This window comes from Pimephales promelas, chromosome 6 (genome assembly GCF_988280905.1).
Source record: "Pimephales promelas chromosome 6, fPimPro1.hap1.1, whole genome shotgun sequence".
NCBI lineage: Eukaryota > Metazoa > Chordata > Actinopteri > Cypriniformes > Leuciscidae > Pimephales > Pimephales promelas.
In genome coordinates this window covers 15,492,834-15,512,239 of record NC_142774.1, presented here as the reverse complement: position 1 = coordinate 15,512,239, position 19,406 = coordinate 15,492,834, and the positions used below count along the sequence as shown (strand labels likewise).

General features: G+C 37.3%; 2 protein-coding genes across 2 annotated transcripts in view; both read left to right on the top strand.

The window, feature by feature from the left end:
• The window catches only part of hhip (hedgehog interacting protein), a 41,193-nt gene extending 31,341 nt beyond the window's left edge, over positions 1-9,852 (top strand). Inside the window, exons 12-13 of the mRNA XM_039649536.2 lie at positions 7,048-7,196; positions 7,302-9,852. Of these exons, the coding sequence (XP_039505470.2) occupies positions 7,048-7,196; positions 7,302-7,498 (346 nt within the window). The 3' untranslated portion in view covers positions 7,499-9,852. The remainder of the gene's footprint in view (positions 1-7,047; positions 7,197-7,301) is intronic.
• A 4,002-nt stretch (positions 9,853-13,854) lies between these two features.
• Positions 13,855-18,798, top strand: LOC120475547 (uncharacterized). The gene is made up of 4 exons (XM_089132842.1): positions 13,855-14,033; positions 15,692-15,776; positions 17,092-17,153; positions 18,441-18,798. Exons 2-4 carry the CDS (start codon positions 15,710-15,712, stop codon positions 18,735-18,737), a joined length of 426 nt encoding a protein of 141 aa, XP_088988968.1. The 5' UTR covers positions 13,855-14,033; positions 15,692-15,709; the 3' UTR covers positions 18,738-18,798.
• Positions 18,799-19,406: the final 608 nt, after the last annotated feature.

Here is a 19,406-nt window from a genome sequence, read left to right as displayed (position 1 = left end):
ATAAAATGTGTGAATGAGTCAAAACAGCGACTATGATGAGGAAAAAAAGGTAACGTCGAGCATTCTGATCTTTTTAGGGTTGTCCTGTATGTCCTGTATTTGGCTCGTTTGTGCTTGTAGGGTGCGAATGGTAGCGTTCACACTTATTCAAAAGAACCGCACTAACAGAGCAATCACACCATGGTTCGTTTTATTTGATCCAAACATGCAAAGTGTGAACGTACCCTTTATGACCTAATGCAAACTAATATACACATAGCTGAAGTGGATTGATATTGTCTTGGTCCGGAGCTAATATTACGTAAAGTAATGTGAAAATTGAAATTTTTCCATTTTTCTGTAGGGCGCTGTAGAGCTGGGTAGGGTTGAGGCATAATATATATATATATATATATATATATACAGGGGCGGAGTGGGACCAAAAAAATCTACCGGGAAATTTCGTAGACCACCGGCCCTCGTTGCCGGCACGATTAGCCAATAGCATTTACAGTTTTACTGATTTAAAGGGAACTTTGTTGTAGTAGTATGCTGGAGTAAAGTTCATAAATGGTCGTTCTTTCCCATAGTACTTTCTAAAACTACTTGGGTGGACTCTGTGCCTCTAGGGGGGTTCGGGGACATGCTCCCCCGCAAGAAAATTTTGGACATTTTAAGGTTATAATGCATCAATCTCATGCTCTCTGAGAGATCGAAATTAAGACCCATGAACTGCTCGTTGAACAAAGAAAAAACATTAATTTGTACCAGGACAATAAAGAGGGCTCAAATATTTTTTTAGTTATGAGAGTCTCAGTCTGAATTATATTATCAATGGTGTTTTAGGATGCCAAACAATTATTATAATAATGTAATAATGATTTATAATTATTCCTATGACGTACTGTAAAATCCATTTATAGCCTATAAATGTGTAAATGAAAATGAGTATTTGAAAAGTATATTTTAACCTACATTACACTATAATATAGGAAAATTAAAATACTTTTGTCCTAATTTCTTCACTTGCAAGAAATAAACCCTTGAGCTTTTATTTAGGAGAAAACACCAGATGATCGCCAGAGCAAAGTAATCACGCAGAACAAACGGGATGCTATTCTAATGTCAGTTATTATAATGGCGCAACGCCATATGGTTTCAATTTTAGTTCGTTGGCAAAATATAACGCTAGAGACCTTAATGTTAGGTTTTACATTTTACATCTTTACATATCTCTGTTGGGAAAAGGGAGAAGAGAGAGTTCGCCAAGGCGGATTCGAACTCGCGTTCAGCGCATCAAAAAGCTGCATTCAAACACTGCACGCCCTACGACCTACGCCACTGAGGCTGTTCTATGACGAGTGTCGTTTTGCTGTAAAGACAGGCATTTAGTGCAAATATATGCTCCGTTATAAAAAATGTAAAAAAAAAAAAAATTGTTTCCTTCCCTTAGCTTGGGCCATGGCGAACTTCCAATAAATACATTTTATCAGACCGGGCCGGCCCTCGCGGCCTCGTAGCACTACCGGCCCACCGGGAAAACTCCCGCCTCTCCCGATTGCTACTCCGCTACTGTATATATACGTATATACCTTGCTCACGTTACAATTTAAATAGAAAAAAATATTTGTTGCAGAGGGCTTTGCAATTTATACACATTTACAAATTATTATTGATTTAGTTCATATTTAGTTTAATAATATTTTGGCGGGACTCTGCCCCATCTGCCCATGCAGACGAGCCGCGGCTGATTGAAATTTTATTACAGTTGTACTCTTATAAGCACTTTAGCTTAGCAAGCAAAGTTCATCACATGTAAGATACTAGAAGTGAGAACTTAGTAGTGATTCTTTTGGAATATACACCCTGTTCTGACACCTCTATAAGATCATCCACAAGAAATGTTTGAGGAATGCATCACAGGAACACATTTCTCATTGCTTCTTCACTAGAACAGTAAGCGTGGCAGAGTTTTGGTTGAGAGTTACTTGAGTGACTTCTGAAATCAGCATCAGAACGGCATCAGTTATGTCAAAAAGCAAATATAACAATGAATCTTCCTCGACTTTGGATTTTGTTGGCTAAATGTATTGAATAGGTTCCGTAGAAGTGTTTTTCTGTAGCGATATGGTGAAGTAAAAGAAAAAAAAAATTAGGCCTAAGTATGTGTGAAGATATACAAACACTTTTAAATAGTGCTCTCCTGGTCCCCATCTCTGACAAGTCTTCTTTATTTCATGGTCCGTCCTAAATCTCTCTCGCTCAAAACCGTGTTCCTCCCCTTAACAAAGACTCTTAGGGGTGGTACTGAATGGCCTACAGCTACAATACACAGTAAATTTTTTGATACAATGTATCAACAAAGAAGTGCTAACAAAAGAGAGAGATGACAAAACGGACAGAGGAGTCACACAGAGTGCCTTGATGAAGCCTTTTTTTTCATGCTCGAACACTCCTGAGCTCCTCACCCCTCTACCCCGTGCACTTGCTTTCATCAAATAACTCAACTGCTTCTTACTATCAAAGCCAACAAGTTAAGCCAAGAGATATTAAACTGTCTTCTCTGAGAAAAGCTCAAGAGATACCGGACTCATTACCCACGAGACACAGAATTCAAATTCCTCAGAAAGGTCTATAGATTTCCACATAATTGTATTCATTCACCAAGTTCTACATGACTCTCATCTCTTGCGTTTTCAGTTGTGAAATATTGTGGCTAATCAATTAGGCTTTTAGTGTCTATTACTCTTTAGTTCAACACATCTAAATCGATTCCAAATAATTCAACACTACTACTTCTAAAATCAACATACTGTAAGAGGAACCAAAAAATCCATAACTTCCACGACTTTGACTTCCTCAGCTTCGTGTTTGATTTCTGCCTTGGTGGAAAATGCAGAACAGGGATGAAAACTGGTATAATTGATAGCTTTGCCAAACAATCCTTGGATTCACAAAAAAAGTGGTTGGGCTGCTGATGTGTTCAACCTCCCATTCAAACTACAGGACAGCCTTAAACTAATAAGCTGGGGCATTCTTTTAATTTATCAGTCTGTGTTTTATGCAAGTGGCCTCACAGAGTTGATACATTCCCACAGTGCCTGTTGACCCAGCTGTCTTTGTCAAGTGCCACGGCAGCAGGTGTTGTTTTCATGGCCACCCTGCCAGTAATACAAACTGTTTAGTAGTGCCGCTGACCCCAACGTCATTAACAGTGTTAGCCCAATCCTCTAGGGAGCGCCTCTTTCTCTCCTTACCCTCCCTCTCTTTCTTTTTCACTATCCATTTCTATTTCTTTCTTCCTCATCTTTTCTGTCTCCCTGTTTTTTTTTAACAACGTAACAGCCTGTCACAACAACACACACACACACAAAAAAACAACAACAACAACAAAGTGTCGATGAGAGACAAGGGAGACCTGATTTGGTTGCGGAAAGCGTTAGAGGGGAGCATGGGAACTGCTCCCCCACTAGACCCCCCAGTGTATCCTGCCAGAATTCCCTTGTTACCACCCAATTCCTGCAATCAGTCACTAAAGCTGTCAGGGAAACTCAGAGATCCAACATCCCATTATCTAATAGACACTCATAAGGCTGTTTCACACTGTCCTGATGAACACCAACATCCAACGGTTGTTGGGTTTGGTTAAACCGTTTTTTAAACCTCTTGGCGTTTGTCTTCAACTATTTAACATGTTCAGTCAATGTTTGGAATATCACACTTCACTTTGAACTGTTGTCATGACAAGGTAAGCATCCCTGCCAGGCAGCTTTATGGAAACAAATGTGCACAGCAGCGGCAACTGCCGTGGTCGAGCAGAAGAAATAGGACTATCAATCACAAATTATCATAATGGTTTAGGTCAATGTGTTAAAACAATAAAAACAGAAGTCATTGCTGGACTATGGAACCATGTTAAAAAAGATTTTTTTAAAATGTCTATATGAAGAGTTCAGATGCAAAAGCCTCTAAATGCCATTTGAAATTTTCTTCTTTAATGATGATTTTTGTCAAACTTGTATATTTAAGTTCAGTAATTTCACTTAAATAACAATTAATAGGTAATTATCATTGCCATTTAAGTGAAATCACTGAACTTAAATATACAAGCTTGATAAAAAATTATCATTCTAGAAGAAAATTTCAAATGGCACTTGGAGGCATTTGCATCTGAACTCTTCATATATACACACTCTAAGTCATCATTTGCATGCCAATCCAAAATATGTAAGACTCATTTATCTTCAAACAAATGACAAAAAAAAAAAATGGCCATCCCTTAAAAGTCCATTCAAAGGTACAAAAAGACACCGTAAAAGTAATCCATGTGACTTGAACAGTTTATTAGTCCTCTGAAGAGATACAATCACTTTATATGATGAACAGAAATGATTTTGGCCTTTAATCATACATGAAAATTGCACATATGGTAAACATGGAACCATACTTGCTTAACGCATGAGAATGAATGAGGTTTATTGGACACTTCCATTGGTACTGTAGCTTTGTATGAAGTACTTATAATCCTGGGCTCTCAGTCTAAACCATTAAAGGTACCTTCTGTACCACTAGTAGCATGAAAAACATAAATGTAAAAACAATACACTGACCATGAATAACCACCTCAATTACATCAATTTAGAAGAGAAACGTATCCATATATATTAGTTTTGTAGGTTACGGTATAGATTTTGAGTCTCTGCACTCTGTTAAACTGCGTTTGGTATCTTTACATAGAAAAAAAATGACACACTTCACCTTTAAAAACTGTGATTCTACTTTCATTCTTTCCACAACCCTCAGTGTTATGCAGAGAATCTTTGGCCACCTAACTTTCCAATACACCACCTCTAGTGAGATACACAGGATGTGAACTCACCAAGAGCTCTCCAGCCTGTTTCCCATAGAGTTACTGCTTCACTGGAGTCCAATTACAGTGTGTTTGTGTGTGTGCTGGCCTGTTGGGTATGTCAACAGCCCTGCTGCTCACTAATAGACAGCCATCAAGAGATTTGCCTGGCTCATTAAGCAGTGTTTTTAGCTGAGTGATGCATTAGAATGTTTGGTCACCATGATTTTGCCAAGTAAGACATGGTCCTGGATCAACATATTTTGTTGATCTTGGATCAACATTCCTGTTTCAAAATGTAGTCCTTACCCAATCCCTACCCCTAAACCCAACCCTACCCATAACTTTTCCCTAAAATCTGAGGGTAATGAAAGGTGAATAACACTTCACTTACGTTGAAGTGAATAACTTCAACTTAACTGATTTATTTACAAATTATAGCTTCCAGTAACATACAGGAACACCCCACAACCCACAAACACTGAGGGAAAACACAGGGCTTAAATGTACTGGGGCTAACGGGATAATAAACAAGACACAGGTGATGAAAATATCTAATTAAACCGACAGAGAAAAACTAACAGGAATAAGGCGATGTTTACACTGAAACCATCTGAATAGAAAACGCAAAAGTGGCATTACGTTAGCACTTTATATTCTGTTTAGACGATCGTGATGGGCATAGACAGTAAAAGAAATGGACAGAGCGATCTCATTGGAACTCCATTGAGACGATTGAAGCCCGTTTTTTGGCGATTTTTTAGCACTTCCGTCCCTGACGCGCAGACTCAAACAGAGCTTGACTACGTAGTTGTGACGAGAGCATATGGATTCGATGGATTACCCCCTTGGTTAGGGGTGGGGAATCCATGTGCATATGGTAATGCAAAAGTGTGTGAAATTCGATCTAGTATGCACTCCAGGCAGCTAGGTGGCAATGTGAAGCACTGAACACCAAGTCTGCGCGCCTGCGTACAACCTTTACTGTCTAGCAGACTTTTGCGTTTTTACCCTTTAGATGGGAACGCAACGGTGGAGCGTATTTTAAGATTTCCACTCTGGAGGGTGGTTTCACTTTTTTTGCGTTCAAAAAAACGCTGTCACCTTGCAAACAAAAGGCATATCCGATAAAAAATATTTGTACGTTTTCACCCGCGAGCATTCTCGTGTAAACAGGGCCTAAACCATAATCACAAAGACAGGGGGGAAACAAGCTCACAGAACTAAATATAAAAACGTTACAGTTCTTAGCCTAAAGTTGAGATTAACTGTAAACTTGTCCCTCAAATCTGATTGGTTGATTGGAAAGTTGATCCAGGAACATGTGGTACTTGGTGAAATCACATTCACCATATTTCCACACACATTTATTTTAGGTTATACGGCATAGGTGAGAATAATTAATCCTTAAAGATCAAACTAATCAACTCAATAATTCTGTCTTTCTGTCTGACTGTTCATCCGAAGTAGCACCTTTTCTTTTAGCATCTTTGCTGTACACTTACTGTACAGCACTTATGTTATAGACAGACAGACAGATGCAAGATGAAACCTAAATGAACATTTTGTGAACATTACATTAACTTTTTCAATTACTCTATAAAAATACCTATGATGATGAATATTTACTTGTATTGTAGTAATTGTCAATGGCTTATTTTGTTGAAAGTTTCTGTGAAACAACAGCATATAAAAAGATCAGCATACAATTGCATCTCACAAGTGACTGTAAATAAATATTGATTATAAAAGATTGATTATTTTTCACAGCGATAAAAATCAGAGGCAACAATTGAGAGATAGACAAACATTCAAGTGAATGGATGTCGTTGCATATGGATGCACCAATAATAAAATTATGGACAATACCATTAAGCCGATACAAATTTTTATACATTTTTATTAAAAATAATACACTAAAAATTTTAAATCAGTCATCACATAATTATGTAAATGCCAAAATGGGGTCTGTCTGGTAAGGGGTTAATGTACTTTTTATTTTTGATAAAGTCTTTTAAATAACTCCATTTATCAAAATTAGCATGATGGCCTACCATCATAGGCTCAATTGTCTTTAAAGAAGTTTTTCACATGTTTGCTTATTTATGAAATACTATGCTTTATGAAGGCATTATGAAATACTATGTGTTTTGGCAATTTGTGAGCTGGATTTTGTGAGACCCCTTGTGTTGACCATCAATGCTCTGTGACTCCTGCAGGCCACAGGTCCCTAAGGAGTGCAGACGGCCTGTGGAGGATCCAGAGATGCTAAGCACCACTTGCTCCCGTGAATGCAAGAACGGCCACTGTACACCCACTGGCAAATGCTGCTGCAGTGCTGGCTGGGAGGGCCCCTTCTGCTTACGAGGTGCAGAGCCACTTTCCCTCTGTCTTTGATTTCAAAGTTGCATAAACCTCCAACCTCTTTCAATATTTTTTCAACCATATTTCTGCTTTTGCTTGTCATTCGCAGCCAAATGCGAACCCACCTGTCGTAACGGTGGGGTCTGCGTGGAGCCCAACAAGTGTCTCTGCAAGGAAGGATTCTCCGGCGGTCAGTGCGAGAAAGGAGAGCGAGGAACACGAGGGGACGGTGAGAAAGACAGCATCCTGGAGCACATCATTGACATGACGTCTTACCTGCTGGACCTCACCAGTTATATTGTATAAAAAGTAGGGCAGGATGATAATGCGCTCTTCACCGGTTGGCAGACTGAACGTTACGGAGGCCTTTCAGAGTTTGCCTTCAGGACACCATCCCCAATCTCCAACTGCCCCTCACCTGATCCTCCTCTCCCACCACTGTTCGTTTTCATGAGCCACAGCCTTTGATCTTCATGCTTCCCCACACCATCTGCACTCTCTCACCTCTATGCACAAATACACAGGTAAAACAATAGCAGGGTGGCCAATGGAACCTCAATGCGCATAGCTGAAGGGGTCGCATGTTGGAGGTACCACGCAGGGTTCTCCGGTTTTCACTGCTGGTATGGTGTGTAATGTCTGGTCCACTTTAAAGTCAAGTGTCCCTGCAAGAGGAGCACTGGAAGCTTCACGAGACCAACTCGGATGTTCGTTCCAACCCCAACATGGGCACCAATAAGTCTGTGTACTACAGGACAAATTGGGATTTTAGGGAGTCAACAGTGCTCATTTAGGAAAGTCAAATGGACAGTCCAGCAAACTGAACTGTACCCTAAAGAAAATCACTGCCATGGATTCATAGGTTGTTTAAAGAAGAGAGGGGAAGTAGCTGTCAGTACAGCCACAAAACCATACAACAGACTTAGTCTTATTCAGCAGGTCTGTGTATAACTGGAGAATCGTTTTGATGGGACTTGATGCCAGTTTACGTGCAGTTTAGAAAACGCATCTGCTAAAATGTCATCCATCTTCTTGATATAATTGCTGAAACGATCAATGAAGATTCTTCAAAGTCAAAACTGAATATTGGTTGTATCTCATTGATGTTTCATTTAGATGAAATGTAAATCTTTAAGAATGTTCAGAACAGTCACTTTTATTACATTAATTTAATAATTAAGATGACTGGTTTGCGGAGAAACTAACCTAAAGAGGTAACTGCTCTGGTTAAAGGTGCAGTATCAGCTATACTATTTTCCTGTAGTTGTTCATGACCATGCACGCTGCTTTCATTGCAAATTGTATATCTTATCATATTTTAAAATGTTCATATATCTTGTTTCTGTGAGATATCAAGCACAGATTTTTTTGTTTGTTTGTTTGTTTTTGTTTTTCAGATGGAAAACCCTCGTAAGGTGTTTTTAGCAAATACTACAGTTTTTGTCTCACCAGTTATTTGACACAATGGGTATCTTCATTTAATGTTCTCCTTTTTTTCGAAACAACAAACCATATTCAGTTTTGTCATAAGGGGAACAAGACTGGTGACTGGTGTACATTTCATATAGTACTTTACTGAGAAGTACTTTTTAGATTTGCCATTGTTTTAATAAAGGAGGGTTTATTTTTTTTAAGGAATAATATATGGGAGAGGAGCAGTTTTGCATTAAGCCTGCAAAATCATTTTACATATTTTACTTACAAATACTTACACCGTTCCGTTGAAGATACAACTTCCATAAAAATCTAATTTAAATCTATAAAATTGTTCTCTTGCTATCAAGACTGATTTGACAAAAAATAAATAAATAAATAAAGATAGATCTTTCCTTCTGATATGTTTCTCTAAAACGAGACTCAAGCTATAAATTTAGAGCCACATTTTTTTTTTGTCATCTGTTCATGACTGAATAGAAGAGAATGTTAAATATGCTACATGATGTCATCAAGATCCCATAGTATCCCTCTAAACCTGATTTTTTTTTTTAGAAAGTAGTAGAAGTTGTTGGTTGAGCTCTGTCCAGTATGAACTAGCAAATTCACTACAACTCATTTTTCTTCATCAGATCAGCTGTTTTATTTACCGAATAACTAATATAACTGAAACTAGACTAATATGAGACAACTAGTACATTCTGTTCAGTTTTAGACTCATTTGTAACCAGTGAGGTCATGAATATTAACCATGTTTCATTGAGCCCTTTTTTGATGTGGTTCTTCTCATTGAAGGTTTGCACAATGCAGCCCCCTCTAAAATAGTCAGGTGTATTCAATGTTTATAGTATAATCACTTATTTCTCCCAAAGACAAGTATAATTAACAACAATCCCTGCCTGTTTATTACTTTCTATTCGGTGCATTTTAGCATTCTTTGTTGCAGTACATGTAAGGAGTTCAAGCTGTAAATCTACTCTATAATTTTAGCACTTAATGTGAAACCTGCATTGGAGCTGCTGGGAAGGTGTCATGTGAATAGAGTAACCTTGTTTCTTTTATTATTTAAGTAGTTACGCCTTAAAGTTATTTAAGTTGTCTACAATGTTTTTACTGTTGTATGTGAAGAAATATGGTCATTTATTGTAAATAACTAGGTTTATCTTGGGTTCTTCTCAGAAATATCAATATGTTTATTAAAATGTATAGCATGTTTGAGAACTTAATGAACGACTCCTTTACTTTTTGTCTCTCTAAAATTCAATACAATTTGATCTGAATATCTGATATGGGTGGTTTTTCATAAATATTTAATACATGAATCTATATTATATCAGCTGATAGTATCTATAGGGTGTCTGCAGTTTTACACACACACATGCATATTCTTTGTTTTCTTCTGCTAAACTAAATAAAAAAAGACACTATTTCCCAGTTAATACAAGTTATCAGAGTGTACATGTGCATCTGGTATCAGTTGTAGTGCTGGGAAGTGTCTCGTTTCTTGTGTCACTATCCAAATGTCTATTTTCTTTTGTCATCAAGGTACAGTGAACAAAAAGGTGCACTGAGAGATTCAAAGAGGTCAAAATGTCCCAGTGTTCATCCAGTGTAGAATGTCAATCACTTATATGTCTCCTTCAATACTTATGATGCACAGATGAAAGTAACTTACAGTATTTAAATGTGAGTGTTATATAGTATGCCCACGAAACAAAACAATTTCTTTAAAAATGCCTGTTCAGTGGCGTCTTCTTCAAAGCTTTATGGGAAACTTCACAAACAGCAGTACATGTTGAGTGTAGGTTGATAGCATTATTAAATTCCATCTCCAAACATCAATCAGGTTGAGTGGTCGTTATAATAATGAATGAGGACCACCCACGTCACCATAGTCACCCCCAATGTATTTAGAGTAACGCAATACTAAGTTGTCTGTGCCTTGTTTTGAGCCAATCAAAATTGTGTTGGGGGAGCAGGGCCGATAGGGGTGTATTTGAGTTTATATACTATCTGTGGCATGAATCATTACTTTTCATTTGGAATGGTTTTCTTTCTCTTCCCCAAAGGGCCTTTGCCTGGCTATATTTCATAAACAGTGTAACCCGGCACTCAGCATAAACATGACGAGTCTGTATACTAAATATTTGCAAAACTCTGATGGTTGGAAAACTCGCTTATATTATCATACACAGAATAAATACTTATCAGGCAGATAATGGGTTTAGATAAGAGAATGACAAGAGATAGGGACATAATACTTTATCTATATTGTATATGTTGAGATATGTGTGTGTATATATACATATATATTGATGAACTTCCAGGAACACCATACTTAATCTATTAAACGGAACACAAAAATCGACTTTTATCGCACCCGTGTTTTAGCAGAGTATTCTATTACCTCCTATATTTATGTGACTGAGTCAGTGAGGACTACTGCTGAAGTGTGTGTGGTCATGACTGAGGAAGTCTGAGTCCCTCAGAGCCTCACTGATGAAGCTATGGATCAAAACGCACCCTCAAAATTAGAGCAAACATGCATCAGTGGTCTCCCTTGAGCCACCTCCTTAAAAGGAGAGTTCACCCAAAAATGAAAATGCTGTCATCAATTACTTACAATGAATTGCTTTCTTCTGTGGAACACAAAAGCAGAAATCTGAAGAACTGCTTTTGTCCGTACAGAGGAAGTCAATAGGGTCCAAAAATTTCACGCACCAAAGAGCACATCAATTTAGCATAAAAGTAATCCATACAACTCCAGTAGTGTAATCTAAGTTTTTCACTTGATACAATCACTTTGTATGATGAACAGAGGGAAATGTAAGTGGTTATTAACTGCCAAATCAAAACAACCCAAATTAAAAATGCCAATAGACCTTATTCAGGGATGTAATATTTCTTTTTTGACAGGAATGAAAATTAGGCTGTGAGGCATAGAAGTACAGTGTGTTCAATGGAGGGTTTTGTTTAACAACATAATAATTATTACGCTGAAATTACGTGATCTTTCACTCACAGCCTTGTTTTCATCCATGATAAATTCAATATGGCACCTAACATGACTTAGGTCTATTTGGCAAACTATACAAATCAAACCTCTATAGTTCTTGAGGGATGACATCATAATGTTAAGCCTGGAACACACCAAGCCGACGGGCAGCTGTCGGGCAGTTTTTGTACGTCGACCGACTAAGTTTCCTCAGTGTGTTCCACATCGTCGGCTGAAATTGGTTCTCGCCGGCTTTTTTTCCGGCCGATTCGACTACTGAATCAGTGTCGGGCTGATGAAAGAGGGAACTCAGATTGGCTGTTCAGCTTAGTGAACGAGTCAGTGCATAAGAATAATAGCAGAACAGCAAGCAAAAAAGTCAAGACTATAGATGGAAGGCTGTTCTACACTGAAAAAAAAAGTCTGTTGGATTTACATGATTTGATAGTGTACATCGGTCCCACATGAACCAATTAAGTTACACAAACATAATTTATTCATGTATCTTCAATGTCATGGATTTAAGTCATTTTAAGTTATCCAATTAAGTAGTCTCAAAGTGATTTTAAAAGGCTCCCTGATTGGCTGTTTCAGGTATTCAAGTTCATATATTCATTTATCCAATTAAGATTAAATGTATTTGTCACACATCTCAATATGTAGTCTATAGCCTGCAGTTAGCTACAATAGTACTTGGTGGCATACTGAATGCTAAGGTTTACTTACACCAACAGCAAAAAGCAGTTGCTATAAACATAGTTGAATCGGTCCACAGCCTAACCAAATCATCCACTCTTCTCCACAATGGTAACCAATTGTAATTTAAATGGTTCTAATAATTCCGATGTAATTGAACATTAAACACAATTACACACTAACCTTTTCTTATTTTCTCAAAAACATATAAAATAACACTTCATTTCAACATTTATTCTCTCGTAATTTAGACATATGCAAAGCATGCTGGGAATTAACATGCACCGCCCAATTTCAGTTAATGCAACACAAATCATTCATGTTATCCAACACAAACGGATTAAGTAAACTTAAATTGTACATATATTTAAGCAGATTGGACACAATCAAATTAAGTTTGGACAAAATGTAAAGCAATTATGTTGCTTAAGCTAATTTTAATTAAGCGATTTGAACAAGCAGCAAAAATCATTTTTTTCAGTGTAATGTTACTTTACGAGTTCACACTTACATACAATTAAAGGGAGTAAAGTTTAATGCGTATTCGGCGTGCTGTCCGGTGAAGGGCTCCACGCTCGGAATTCAGCCCAAACCCTGAGTACTCCCCCCAAAAGGCTTGAGAGCAGAGGACAGCTGCCGAACTAAAGACTCACCAAATGAGTGCCGAGTTTGGCGGGCTGGCATCTTGAGAAAGGGTGTTGGTGCTTGGCTAGGAGGGCCTGTGGTGGTGGCTCACTGCCCTGTACTGACGGCCCTTCTGACCCGAGAACGGGGAGCAGTTGTAATTTGAAATGACAAATTTGGTATAGTTTGTGCCTTCTTGATGGGAGCTGTTCACGCAAATCACAGACGACAGACCGAGAGCCCCATGTAGCTTCCACAGGGTGGCTTGCAGTCGTCTGGGCCTGTCTGCCGAACGTGGAGTGGCCATTCTGATCTAGGCTTACAGGAAACTTTGGCTGTGTGTGCTGTGAGACCAAATGATTGCTGGAAAAAAAGAGAAAACAGGAAAGAGGAAAATGAGTACTCAACAGGGATATTTTCTTATACTGCATCATCTGTGAGACTAAATACTCGCTGGACGAAAGAGAAAACGTTAAGTACTCTACCTGGAAAGTTCTCACTGTGTCCACTGTGGGATCAAAAGCTTCCTGGACAGAAAGAGGAAATGGGAAAAGTGGAAAATGAGTACTCAACCAGAAGATTTTCTCACACTGTGTCACTAAACGAAAGAGAAAACATAAGCGCTCTACCGGGAAAGGTCTCACTGTGTCCACAGTGGGACCTGATCCTGCTGGACAGAAAGACGAAATGGGAAAAGAGGAAAATTAGTACTCAACCGGGAGATTTTCTCACACTGCGTCGCTGGATTCATTTCATTTTCATTTTATTGTTTATTTTTACAGGGACAATGCACAATTAAAAGTAATTGCACCAGAATTAGCTAATAGCTACACTCTAAAAAATGCTGGGTTATTTTTTCAACCCAACCGCTGGGTTGAGACTGTTGGGTCATTTTATTGGGTTATTTTCTCATTGTTGGGTAGTTTTTTTGTGTAACCCAACGCTGGGTTGCCGGTTGTGACCGTTGAAACAGTGAACCCACCCCTCACCCATCGACGCCACAGACGAGGCAACAACTCTGCATTTGCGGGCATTTTGGATCACCTCAGATGATCGTTTTTCAGCAAGGACAGCTGTTATTCGGCGAAAAAGGTATGTTTTAGAGTATTTAATGCAGAAAACCATTACTGTACCCCAAAAAATGTTTAAGTATGCAAAATAGGGCGATTCACAGGACACAATAAGTCTTGAAGCCCTAGCTTCGTTATTTTTATACTTTGTTATAACGTTATAGCTTTTCCCTGATTTTTGAATAAGTCAGATAACGTTAAATTACCTCTGTTGGCCAACATTTCCCCAGAAATATGTGACTTATGAGTAATTTAACTTCGCTAACGTTTATATTTATATATATATAAGGTCGACGATTGTCGGTATGCGATCGTCGTTTGCTTTTTTTATTAAAAACTCGCGTCAGGCTGTCGCCTTTTTTATTTCAAATTATCAAAATTAGAGAGTACGTCATGAGTTCATCTTCCAAGCCGTGTTTTTGTACAGTCATGAAACCCTAGTTTGAGTAAGTTAAGTGTTTATAGTCGGACTTGTTGGACCTATCTCTACTGCAGAGTAAGTTAAGTTAGCTACCTAAGCTAAGCTAACGTATAAAATATTCATATCTATAAACAGAGAGAAGTAACTTAGCGCAGGCTACAATGTTCTTCAGACCTAATAATATGCAGTTTTACTTGTTAACCACAATACTAACAAGCTTTAAACAAGCTACAACACACACATTTAATATCCTAAGATGTTGAGAAATGGCTTTACACAAAGCATATGAGTGAGTTTAGTGTGACAAATCTGTAGCAGCTAGAAGAAGATGCACTTGCGTGGAAATTTAAAACCATGGTCAGATGGTCATATTTACACAGATATAAGTGATAATACAGTCCCAATGTGAATACTATCCACACTATCTGCCCTAAATAGTATTGACAAAATTACTAATGTCACATACTATTTAGGATGGATAGTACCAGCTATGCACATTGGACACTGTTATATTTTATTAATGAACTACGAGAAGGCACTGAACATGTCTGGTGCATAATCCAACGTTTTTCTCTGTGTACAATAATTTAATATTTGCCCAGACAAAATTAAATCTTTACAAAATACATTTTATATATTATAATAATAGTAATAATAAAACAATAACAACAACAATAATGTTTGCCTCTTGAATAATAAATTGACCCTGGAATAATGGATTCAGTGAAAAGATTTGATTATGCTGCAATAAACTAGCCAGTTTATCTCAAATGGTTAGTTCATAAATTAAAATGATGTTAAGGGTCAGAAAGCCCTCGGATTTTAACAAAAATAATTTAATTTGTGTTGTGAAGATGCACAGAGGTCTTAGGGGTTTGGAATGACATGAGGGTGAGTAATTAATGACAGAATTTACATTTTGGATGAACTATCCCTTTAATGCATGTGTTTTTGACTTTTGGTTATTTAAAACTTGATTAAACAGTTATGTTTTAATGACAAAAGTTCAAATAAGTGAGCAAATGGAAAATATCTGTATCAGGCAAAAAAAAAATTCATACATATATATTGGTGTCTAGTGCAAAGTTGTCTTTTTATAAGTCATTGATTAATATAAGTATGTGCTCAAAAGTTAAGTGTATTTGAATTTTTCATATTCTCATCTGTTTGATATACAGACCATTTTGTCTCATTTTAAATGTTTTAAGAAACGTGATGACTCACAGCCTCTGCCAATTTCCCCATTTTCCCACTGACAGGTTGCAGAATAACAGCTTATGGATCATTTTGTACAGGAGAAGCTGAAAGAATGGAACTTCGATGTCTTGATACCAATCTTTAAAGGTAAACTTTATTTAAGTCAAATTAAAATGCACTTCTTTATATGTTCATTAAAATCCATTGAGCTTTGAATAGCAGGACTCTATGCTAACCTTTTTTCCAAGTACATGTGCTCCTAAATGAAAAAAAAAAAAAATGAAAACAACATGATGAGTAATAAATGACAGAATTTTCTATTTTAGGTGAACTACCTGTTTAACAATTATCCTAATATTATTTTTAGCCTGCTTCAAAATAGATAAAAATAATGAACACCTCAATAAAGTATAAAGTGCTAAAAACAAAACAAAAAAAGCCCGCTTGCTTTTTTCTTTTGCAGTACTAGTAGGCTAATGGCTCATTTCCACTGAGCGGTACGGTACAGTACGAATCGGGTCGGTTCCACCACCAACAGTACCCTTACTTAATAGGCATAGTGTTTGCCGGAAAGAAGCAATCGACGTCATTTTCGCATGAAGAAAGCAACATAGTAAACAACAATGGAGTTTTTTATTGCTTCTCGGCATGTTTGTCACAAGAAACAAGTGTTGGCATTTGGCGTTTCTCAATACCAAGTATCCTATGCAGAGTCCGGTTCAGGAGAATGACTTCCTAGAACGTGAGTCCAGTAATTCTGCTAATGGAACAGCTTGTTCTTAAATGCGCCACTCACCACGCTCTGCTACTTCGGTTATCTCTGTTAAGTACATTTTAGGCAACAATGAAACGAAATATGTTATAAAACACCACTCTGCTTCTTTTCGATTTCATTGAAAACATTTTAAACATTATAAGCACACAAATGTGTGGGGCTGTGTTGAAAAAAATCGATTCACCAATTCTGAATCGATTTTCATTTTCATTTCTAAAGATCGATCCGTAACTCAGAGGATCAATTTAATGTAGGCCTACATTTTCCCTGTCAACTTTAACTTGCCGCGACTGGGACATCCCTATGTGCGCATTGAAAGCTTTTACTCAGCGTGCACATTGTTATGACAACAGACTTTGCAATATTACTAAGCACACTATTTCAGTGATTGGCTCATTGGTTGCGAATCGTCACTCTCATTTGAATAAAATTACGTCATCATGTTATGTTCACAGTGTGACCCCCTCCACTTGTATGCTTTTTATGTGAAACCAATGGTATGCTTCGCTTCATCGCGCTCTTGTTCAGTGTATTGAGACCAGCCCTTCACTCGTGCACTCGTAAATTATTTTATAAGTTCACACACAACTATTTTCAGGCACATATGCGAGTGAAATACTCGCATTGTAGAGCCCTGAATAGATCAGTTTTCTTACATTCTTCTCTTGTCTCTTTTTCTCTTAACAGATGAACAAATTGATGAGGAAACTAGAAAAGAAAATATCAAGTCTTTCATTGAATTCAATAATGTAAGTAATGTAGCATTGCACACATCACTATACAGACCATACTAAGAGCAACTTAAAATGGCTAAACATATCAACAGGTGTAAAAGTGTGTAAATACCTCTGGTGCTCTTCAGTAAAGAGATCCACATATATCTTAAAGGACAACTCCGGCGCAAAATTAACCTTTGGTCTAATAAAAAATCGGTACCTAGTCAACCGTTCTCTGAGATTTGTTTTCATGCTAATCGAATGTAAAGAGTTTTATCTCTAAAAACTGTTTTGATTATAATGCTAGTATTTGGGGGCATATAATAAGTAAAAAGAAATTGCTAGTTTATACCACTAACAAGGCTCAAAATAGCCCCACACTAACACAGTAATATAATGAGGGTCCATACATGCAAAACGAAGCATTGAGAACTGTGTAAGTGTACAGAGAGTTTAATAAGAAGACACTTTATAAAGACAGAGCACTTCACGTACAAGTCTCAACTTCTCAACAAGTCGAACCACGAAAGATGTGCTGAGTGAGTTGAACTGTATGAAGTTCAGCGGACTTCTGAACTGTATGAACAGCGTTCGTTGTTCGACTTGTCGAGACTGTTTTCCAAAGATGGCTCCTGTCTGTATACACAAAGTGAACTGCTTTGTTTTGCATGTATGGAGCCTCATTATATTACTGTGTTAGTGTGGGGCTATTTTAAGCCTTGTTAGTGGTATTAACTAGCGATTTCTTTTTATTTATTATATGCCCTCATTTACTAGCATTATAAGCTAAACAGTTTTTAGAGATAAAACTCTTTACATTCGATTATCATAAAAACAAATCTCAGAGAACGGTTGACTAGACCAGCTTTTATTGATTACTGGTCTTAACAAGGAAGTGAGCTGTTTGTCAAACACTTCAAGCCCTGACGAAGGCCTTGCTGGCTGAAACGCATAGGCGTTTTAATTTTATTTGACTAGCCATGGATTAATAAAGGTTTTTTAACCTTCATCCTCAGGTCCTTTTCTTAAGTCATTTCAAAGTATCGGTTCTCATATTGCACGGAGGAGGACAACAGTACACTCTAAAAAATGCTGGGTTGTTTTAACCCAATGTTGGGTCAAATATGGACAAACCCGAAATGTTGGGTTAAAAATGTAATGTAAAAATTTAACCCAACGGCTGGGTTAGTCCATATTTGACCCAAAGTTGGGTTAAAACAACCCAGCATTTTTTAGAGTGTATATCGATATTTTGTTTGTAATTTTGTATATAATGCTGCATTGTGTTGTGAGTTTTTAACATTCTTCTGTTTTTAACAGGTTGGGACCAACACAGTTGAATTCCTGCTGGTGGTGAGGCTCACTAAACCCTTCCCCTTCGTTCTTGGGGATGACGGTCAGTGCCATCAGGCCTTTGTTGTTGGCAAACAGGCACTACAGCAAAAACTCTACTTGGTGCTGTGGACACATACTTTAAACTTTTTTTTTTTATGTTTTGGACATCCATTTCCCGAAGCAGTGCGCACCAGTGTGGAATTTTTGCAGACGGTTGTCTACAAACTCCCAGGAACAGAATCCCCTTCAGTTAGACTGCTCCGTGGATATTTGTCATGTTAAGCAGTACTGGAACCAAAACAAGGAACCCTCTCTAAAATGTTATGAGTTTAAATTAAGAGGGCAATTGTCAGACTAATGCATATATCTAAAGTATTTTACTTGTGCCACTATGTTCTTGTGCCATTTGTTAACCTTACTCTCTAAAAAGCTATAGGGGTGTCAAACTAATTTATAAAGCACTTGTGCCACTTTGATAACCTTATGTAAATGTTAAAAGTGAAGCTAATGTAATTTATTATTGTTTAAAGTGAAGCTAGTGTAATTTATTGTTAAAAGTGAAGCTAATGTAATTTATTGATGTTTTTTTATTTTTTAAATATTACTTATTATTTATTTTAAATATTTTAAAAATATTTATAAACAAATTGTAATGAAATGTTTTGTTTTGTTGTTCACTGAGCATGAAAAATTGCATTTTTTTTCTTATGAATATCTTCTCTAATGCATTTGGATGATCTTTCTTATTAATAATAAATCTTCTCCTTATGATTATTACTGTTTCCTCTGGTAATTCTCTGCACTCACTATTTTGAAACCTATTTCAGGTTTGTTTTTAACCAGCAATGTAGTAATTTTTAATCAATAGTTGAGTTCAGTTTAAACAACCCAGCATGTTGGGTCAAAGATTTAACCCAACCAACTGGGTTAAAATAACCCACCGCTGGGTTA